Consider the following 8,749-nt stretch of genomic DNA (forward strand, 5'->3'; position numbering starts at 1 on the left):
TGGAGAGAGAGAGAGAGAGAGAGAGAGAGAGAGAGAGAGAGAGAGAGAGAGAAGAGTCTGAAAACATAATAATAATAATAAATAAATAAATAAATATGTAGAGTAATTGATATTTTGACCTGACTATGGTTAGGTCAAAGCCTTTAACCATGGTTAAATGAGCAGGCTTATATTAGAACCCTCGCATGCAAATCCATGGCGATCATGACAGTGCCATTAGAGTGAGTGAGTGAGTGAGGTGAAACCAATTTCGAGAGAAAAATGATGATGATGATGATGATCGGAGATCATCACACCTCTAATCCTACCGTCCAAATCCCACCATGGGATTACCATTACCTGGAAGATCCAACCGCCCACATTCCCTCCACCCACGCTAACAGCCCTGATGCTTCCCACCACGAAAATGCCTTGGCGGCGCTGCAGCGTTATCTTCCCTCCAACAAGGACGACGTCGTTCCGTCGGAGCACGATGATTGCATCGACGATTTTGATGTTCCCGTGGACGCTTTCTCATGCGATAATTTTCGGATGTTCGAGTTTAAGGTGAAGAAATGCGCGCTCGCCAGGTCGCACGACTGGACTGAGTGCCCGTTTGCTCATCCTGGGGAGAAGGCGCGTAGGCGGGACCCACGCAAGTACCACTACTCCGGCAGCGCGTGCCCCGACTTCCGCAGGGGCGCGTGTAAGAGGGGCGACGCCTGCGAGTACGCGCACGGCGTGTTCGAGTGCTGGCTCCACCCGGCTCGCTACCGTACACAGCCGTGCAAGGATGGGGTCCACTGCCGACGGCGCGTCTGCTTCTTCGCTCACACTCCGGAGCAGCTCCGAGTTCTGCCGTACACTACTAGCCCCGACGCCTCTCCGGGAAGGGTCGTGCAAGACTCGTTTCTTCCCATGGGTTTGTTCGGCTCTTCTCCGAACTCGACTTTGTACTCCCCTCCACCGTCGTCTCCGACGACTGGATCGCCACCGGTTTCGCCGACCGGGTCCATGAGCCTGAACTCGGTGAACAAACTCACGGAATCCATGCGCTGTTTGCAGCTTAACAAGATGAAAATGGGCCTGGGCTTGAGCGGGAGCCCACCGTCTTGGGCGCTTGGGATCGGGTCGCCAAGGAGCCCGCCCACTATCCGACCCGGATTCATGAGCCCGCCTTCTACACCAATTCGTGCACAAGTTGGGCCAGGGCTGAGCGCTTTCGACGCATGGGGAACTTGTTGCGAAGAGGAGCCTGTGATGGAGAGAGTAGAGTCCGGAAGAGAGCTGCGGGAAAGAATTTACGCGAAACTGGGTAAGGAGAACTCACTGGACCGAGTTGGGCGGTTTAACTCTGCGGGTCGGGGTCTTGGGCAACTCACAACCAGTTGATTTGGGGTGGGGCGAACATTTTTCTGACTGTGAATATGCTTCTGACTAATCGAAGCTGCTGCTGTGTAGATATCGGATCGGGTAAATGGGTTGAGTAGGGGGCGGGGGCGGGGGCGGGGGGGTAAGCGGTAATTTAATATATATATCTCCTTTGTTGTGGTTATTTTTAACTATATTGCGGAAAAAGAAGTTAGGGTAGTTTTGTAATTGTTGTACATAATAAATTGGAACGTGGCATAACTTTTAATTATTATTATTATTATGCAGTTGGGTTTGATGTGAAGTAAAAAGCTTTTATTCTGAATTTATGTTTATTTACAATTTCCCAACAGAGTGGAAAATAGAGTATAATATGCTACAATTAATTAACAACTATATATTTAATTTAAGATTCAATTATATAAGTTTTTGTTTTATTGTCTCCATACATTGTCGAAATATTAAATAATGAATAGCATGTCATAAAAAAATAAAACGATCAAGTTCAAATCTTATTATAACAGCTTTTTTCTCATAGTTTGGTAAAGTATTTTATTATGTTTCAATATTCAAAAGTTTTAAATAATGTAATGACCCATATATTTATGTAAAAGAATAAAAAGATGACATTGTGACAGCTGCAAATATATATATATATTATAAAAAAAGAAGATAGATTTGTGGCAAAAACCCACATATTCTGGGCTCCACATTGTTGTCCGTTAATTCATAGTGTTGTCCCTCTCAAATTGCAACATCCATCTCTATTTTCTCCATTCACATATTATTCCATCTTTTGTCTTAATTTATGTCATTATCTAGCTGCTTACTCTTCCCTTTTCATAAAAACAAGAGTTCATTTTATCGCTAATTTATCATTCATATGAATTACATATCACTGCATATATATATATATATGTATTATTTCTAATCCCAATAAGTACAAAGACATATATGAAAATATTAAATGAGGGGTAAAATTGAAATTTTATGCAACTGACGTCAATATTTTTCGTTCAAAATCTAACGGATGGGAGTGTAAATGAGCGTAAATATAATTTTAAATTTTTTTTAGAAAAAAGATATATAATTTTGCATTTTGAAAAAACAAATAACAACAACTCCATACCGCAAATCGAAGAACAACTGATTAATATTTTCTAAGTTAATAAATGCAGATACATAGTAGTAATGTGGTGAAAGTGCTCCAACATAAGAAATGACAAAACTTGACCAAGTTCCACATGTATATATTTTATAAACAGAAATTGAAAAATCAAAGGCCATCAAACTAATTTCATAATTGCAATTATTATATTCTAACTTATCCTAATTAGTAACAATAATAATGGGTGTGACGTGGATGTTAAACTGATAAACATCCTGCTAACTCCACTTATCCTCCACTGCTTAAATATTAAATCTAGGTTAGGTTATCCCTTCACAACATATTATAATAATCTGGATATGATGCACTTCCTATATTAAACTCACAAGAGAATCTTTCGATCATATCGAGGTTTACTTTGTGAATAAGAGAACATCAAATCAATATGCTGTACCAAGTCAAGTTTGACAGCCTCTTTACTTATTTTATATTAATCACAATGATGCTAAACTCTACAACTAATCAAAAAAACCAAACTAACATCATCTTTTTATTATTGGAATCAACTTTTAGTATTAATTACATTTACATCCCTTTTAAAAATATAAAATTACACTTTTTTCTAAAAAAAATTAAAATTACACGCACTCTGAGAATTCTTTATTTTCATTTGACCCCCTTTCGTTATAATTTGAATGAAAATACTGACGTTTGCAGAAAAAAGAATATATAAAACTTTAATTTTATCCCTCATTTGATATTCTTATGTAATAATTTTGTATTTATAAGAGAAACAATGTAATAATGATAACCTTGTGCTCTCTCTCAATATATATTATATCTATTCCCTTATAAGTACACATGAGAATATTAAATAAAAAATTAAATTAAATTAAAATTATATAGTTGTTGACATTAGTATTTTTCGTCCAAATTTCAAAATAGATCATACATAAACAAATTTTTTTTAAGGGAGTATAAGTGTTTTTTAAATTTTTTTGAGGAAAAGTATAATTTCGCATTTTCAAAATGAAATCTAAGTGCAATTTATTGACCCTAACTTATATTGTATTCCCCTACATAACTTTTCTCCATTATTATTATTATTTTGTGGGGATTATAGGGGGCAATAACCAGATAAATGAATAAAGAATGAAAATAGGGAATAAGGTTTAGAACAATAAAGAAAAAGGCCGACAAGAAAGGAGTTTGGATTCATTAGTAATTGCTAGTAGTTGATGAACTGCAGAAACCAAAACCTAAAAAGTATCAATAGTTGAACTCACTCTGCTTAGTGGGAAGCTCTTTTTTCTTGAAAATGTGTGTCATATCTCCTTTTTGAAGATTTTCAATTGTTCCCCCACCAGCTTCCTCACTTCCTATGCAACCATCATCAAAGTATTTATAGTTAAGACTTATAATATTTTGTTTTACCATAATACATTCATCTATATGGAATTCTTTTTCCCTTTCCCTGTATCATGCAATCATTCAGGCACAACTACAACTTCTTCAGTATTTCCAATTTACTCCTTCAAACAAAAATGTCCTATTTTTCTCTCTAGTTCGCCTGATGCAAATTGCAATTCTTGAAAAATTCAACAAGAGTTGCTTGGTGGAGTTCCCCAGGAATGCAAAAGATATAGGTATTAAGGAAAAATAACACAAATGTTGCAATTATGAATGAATACTGAAGCAGAATACAAATCATTTTATGTCATCTATACAGGTGTGTACCGCTAAATGCACATTCAGTGGTACCAGCTCAAACTATGATCGCCATCACACAGTAGACCCAATGTTTTCATTGTTTCTTTAGACTTGGGGTAACTGCAAGAAGCCATCCACATTACTGTCATTAACCTTGTCAAGACTGAGTGACGCAATTTGTCGCAGAAGTGCACAATTAAAAAGCCTACATGACCGGCAAGAAAATAAATCGCAGAAATAAACACGTCAAATCCATTCTTCACAATTTCTAACATGACTTGTTTTGAGTTCTCTGTTCAAATGGTAGAAAGAAGACTCGATCACTACGATATCTGTACTTGATAATGTTATCTAGTTCATCAATCTCCAAGTGAAGGAGTGGAGAATGCTATTTTGATAAGCAAACATATGCAGCCACAATGAGAATAGAAACTTCCTGATCATACTATAATGCATACAGAAGGAAAATTGGATATCCTTCACTATAATCGCACTCATGATGAAATCTCCTGTTATGGATTGACAGGCCCGAGTATAAAGGAACAAATGGTTTCACCCATTACTACTCAATTTGTATACCTATTTAATCTATGCAAATTGCTGCTGGCTTCTACAAGCTTAAGCTTCCTCATTGCAAATCTTTAACACACATAAACATGCACAAAGCCAAACGAACAAGTGTGCTGAGCAACTAATAATATATGGTCAGGAAAAAGACCTCCTTAAAGAGCCATCTCCCTCTGCAATTCAGCAAGTTCATCATCGTCATTTTGAACTTTTTGTGCCGGCTGCCTTCCAGCAGGTACACGAACAGGAGCAGCAGGAGCGGTCGTTGCAGGTTGCAGGAGCTGTTCCTCCAGCTCAGCTCCTTCAAGTTCTTCAAGTTCTGCCTCCAGCTCATCCTACAAAATGAAATTAGTTAGATATAACCTCACCAAAGGAGGCGACGGGAACAAGAAGCTATCACATACCTCATCAAAATCAGCTGCTGCACCAATTGGTGCTGACAGCGCTTCTTGAATTTGTTTCATATTTTCAGTCTGCTCATTGATCTCATCCATTGTTTTGTCCACATCATCAATATTACTACAAGAGCAAAAGCCAGTAGTGAATATAAAGAGACCACCTACAAGCATCAGACCGAGATGTTTGTGCATGCAGGTAACCTTGACATCGAGGTGGTATAGGGCAAAAACCGATCCGTTTCCCTTCATTTTGAATGTGTCAAACTATATTGTACTATTTCAAAAGAAGTCTTCATAGATTATTTTGGACAAAACTTCAATAAATATGATATGGAAAGCCGTTGCAAGCAAATTTTTCTGTCCAGAGGAGCTTATTCGCCAACTCCAAAATGCGAACAAAAAAAAAATCATCTTCTTTTTATTTTTATTTTTCCTTTCTGTTTGCTTTACTCAATTGGAAAAACACAACTTACGTAGCCTTCTGCATAGCTTTCATTGCAGCTGCTCCAGTTCTCAGAGCATCAACAGTTTCTGTTGTAGCTTTTGCCCCCTCTAGCATTATCATCTGGAGCAAGGAGATTTAGTTTAACAACAGGTCATATGCAGCATCAAAAGCAATGGTAGCAGGAAAACTACGCAGTTAACATCTACAAGAAGAGAACCTGATCATGAATGCGCAATTGGAAATTTCCAAGCTGTTCAACTTGTTGCTCATAAAGTCTTTTCCTCTTCAAACATTGTATTGCAGCTATACATAAAAATACAACAAGAAATTCATAAAGATGGTAGCAATCCTAAGTTTAAAATCTTGATAACATCCAAATACCTTAAAAGATATATAGCACAAAGCAATATATTTAGCCCACGACACCCAACCACACCCTGCCATATGCTGGATTAAAAAAGAAATGCAGAATAAACTTAAGTACTATGTTCTGCAACAGAATATGCTGACCACAACGTAATATATAAGACATTTTAAAATCTGGAAAGGGATGGGCAACTGTGGCCTAGTTCAGACTAAGAAATAGTGTGAAGCAAGACATAGGAGTGTTCATTACAGAAACTCTGAAGAAAGGGAAAGGAGGTCAGGCACCCAAAAAAAGACAACGTAAAACTGTTTTGCAGCCAACTCATTGTTTTATTCTCAGTAGTCTAATATAATAAGCAAGCAAAACAAAGAGGACAATCGATGAATATAGACTGGTAGCTTCTACGTAGGCCAAGGCCATTTGTATTAACCAACATGGAACTTTGCTTCAAAGTAATTTGCCAAGACAAACAAAAAGGTTTAGCATGAACACCTCATACGCCTTAATATTTTGCATATGAGAACTAGGCAAGGGTCTAATACAATTTGTGGCGCTATATAGGCATAAATATCTACTACGCACAAAATGAGTGAACATTTTGGCAAACAGATTAAAGGAACAGCCCCTCTTAACAGCTATTTACCCAACATAACCCATCGCCTAAGTGACAAACTATGCTGCTCAAACATAATTTTTCGTATAAGCATTTGAAATAACTCTAACAACCTCAGAAACTGAAAATATACTATAGAGCATTGTCATTCAGGCATTCACTTTGGGCATTATATATTACCCATGTTGTTTTATCAAATTTGCTTGAAATGCAACTTCCATAATTAAAAGTTAAATTTGCCCTCAGAGTAGAACCAACGGACCTGTTTACAACCAATGCCTATTCAAACTCAACTAGGCACTCAATAACGGAAATTGCTAACATAAACTGCAGAATATCTGTGGCTCTTGATAAGATGAATTGGGCTGGTATAATAGAAACAGCACAAAGCCATGTGCCCGTAGAAAATCTGCATTGTAGTATTTGAAAAACACGGAACTTTTATTACACAACCTTCTGCTGATCAAATCATTACACTAAGACAATATCCATCATTGTAAAACATGAGCGCCAGAGAAATGTAGTTAAAATCAGACCTCAAAATGATACACAAAAAGCTGATGTCAAATTGTGAGGTAGCCAATTGTAGTGAAGCCAGACAATGCTTAAAGTAAGAGACTCTTAAAAAGCTGAATAACTGAACTTAAAAAAATCTACCACACTTGATCATACCCCTTTTGTTTTTAGCTCTAGTGAATTCCTTGGCCTTTTCAACTTCGGCAGCAGCCTTCTTCAAGAGAACTTTTTCTTTTTTCTCTAGCATCTCAAGAGTCTGCATACCAAGCCCCATCCTATAGTCAGACAATTTCCATGGAAAAATAATATAAACCAACCAAAGGTGAGTGGGAAGCATTAATTCCAGACATAAAGTGGGCAACATGTGAATAACCAAGGCACAAGAACACAAACTAGAAATATGTCTGATATAAGGTACCTAGTTGGATCACCTTCTATAACCAATCACACAGTAATTGAACTAAGAAGTATGTGGAACCCAAAAGCATTAACTAATACATGGTAAATTCTCATAACCAAGTTAAGAATCAGTTATGGTTAAAACATATTAAAATTGATATCTCCAACTCCATCTGATAATAGATGCACTCAGAGGAAATCATATCAGATGTTCACATAGCATTTGCCATTCACCTGACAATAGTCCAGAAGAAGGAACAAAAACTATAGCTAACTACCATAAAAGTTCAAATACACACATGCATGGTGTGTGTCTTTAAAATTTCGTGCATTAAATACAATCATTCACCTAGCTTTTTTCTTTTTAAACAGTTCACGAAAAGTATATTGTAGCACCCAAGATCAGATAATCTTAGACTCAGCTACATTGTTAACCAAGAAACCACTCTACAACCCAACTTAATGCAAGATGAGCAATGTCAGTGTGTGGAAGAAAATCACAACTATACATCAAATTATTAGTACAGCATTCAAATTTTGGCAAAACCAGAAAAACAAAATGCTTAAACTAAATGACGGATCAAATATCATACCTCGTTTAACTTGTCTAATGTTGCCAAAGCATTCGTCTCTTGCTTAGGCTTTCCAAAAATTCGCGTAAACATTGTCGATTATTTGTATACAAACTATTATTATTTACGGAAAAATTAAAAAAATATTCGGAATCCCTAAACCCTGCAGCAAAAATGAAAGGAAGCATCAGTTCGATCCCTGATTATGAGCAACCCGACTAAACAAAAACCGAAATAATTAACTTAAACAATACAGAAATAATCATCGTGTCAATCAATATTTTGAATTCATCTTCACATTCTCACTAACCTGTGGATTCAACCGATGCGAACCAGCCTTAATTATCCCGGTGAATATTTTTTACAGATTCAACTTTTTTGAGAAATTTGGTGAATGTGGAAGAATTTATTTATATATACAAGAAATTAAAGTCGCCATTCCGTAGACGCTTGCGAATTTTAGATCGCTTGGGTTGGAGGTATCCGGTGACTGACTGACCAATTGGATACGGAATTGGGTAGTATTTCCTGAAAATTTCATTTTGGTCCTGAAAGTTTGCTTTAATTTTAATTTGGTCCCCATATTTTTAGAATATGTAAATAAGTTTCTTTTGCATTTTCATTCTTTTTGGCCCATAGTCCTGCATCACTTTTAATAAGATGGACCTTGGATGTGGATTGGCAATTAAGTTTAATAATCATCT

General features: G+C 36.8%; 2 protein-coding genes across 4 annotated transcripts; one reads left to right on the forward strand and one right to left on the reverse strand.

Moving 5' to 3' along the window:
* On the forward strand, positions 180–1,480 carry LOC105174278 (zinc finger CCCH domain-containing protein 20-like). The gene has a single exon (XM_011096362.2). It carries the CDS (start codon positions 262–264, stop codon positions 1,369–1,371), a length of 1,110 nt encoding a protein of 369 aa, XP_011094664.1. The 5' UTR covers positions 180–261; the 3' UTR covers positions 1,372–1,480.
* LOC105174364 (vacuolar protein sorting-associated protein 32 homolog 2) lies at positions 3,612–8,520 on the reverse strand. Of its 3 annotated transcripts, none has more exons than XM_011096634.2 (8): positions 8,356–8,520; positions 8,067–8,208; positions 7,231–7,330; positions 5,796–5,881; positions 5,607–5,698; positions 5,140–5,254; positions 4,887–5,070; positions 3,612–3,837 (listed from the first exon to the last, which is right to left on the reverse strand). In XM_011096634.2, exons 2-7 carry the CDS (start codon positions 8,136–8,138, stop codon positions 4,891–4,893), a joined length of 645 nt encoding a protein of 214 aa, XP_011094936.1. In that variant the 5' UTR covers positions 8,139–8,208; positions 8,356–8,520; the 3' UTR covers positions 3,612–3,837; positions 4,887–4,890. The 3 variants fall into 3 exon arrangements, with proteins under 3 accessions (XP_011094936.1, XP_011094857.1, XP_011094781.1); XM_011096555.2 differs by lacking the exon at positions 3,612–3,837 and adding an exon at positions 4,087–4,373; XM_011096479.2 differs by lacking the exon at positions 3,612–3,837 and adding an exon at positions 4,087–4,288 and having other exon boundaries at positions 8,356–8,519.

Source organism: Sesamum indicum, linkage group LG1 (assembly GCF_000512975.1).
Source record: "Sesamum indicum cultivar Zhongzhi No. 13 linkage group LG1, S_indicum_v1.0, whole genome shotgun sequence".
In the NCBI taxonomy this organism is placed as follows: Eukaryota; Viridiplantae; Streptophyta; class Magnoliopsida; order Lamiales; family Pedaliaceae; genus Sesamum; species Sesamum indicum.

Bases quoted from the DNA above. Each gene is read 5' to 3' on its own strand.
- LOC105174278 (XM_011096362.2), top strand. From the start codon at position 262: ATGATGATGATGATGATGATCGGAGATCATCACACCTCTAATCCTACC.
- LOC105174364 (XM_011096634.2), bottom strand. From the start codon at position 8,138: ATGTTTACGCGAATTTTTGGAAAGCCTAAGCAAGAGACGAATGCTTTG. The intron at 5,699-5,795 runs GTTCTCTTCTTG...TCCTTGCTCCAG, and splicing joins AATTGCGCATTCATGATCAG to ATGATAATGCTAGAGGGGGC. The intron at 5,255-5,606 runs GTAAGTTGTGTT...TTGCTCTTGTAG, and splicing joins AAAGCTATGCAGAAGGCTAC to TAATATTGATGATGTGGACA.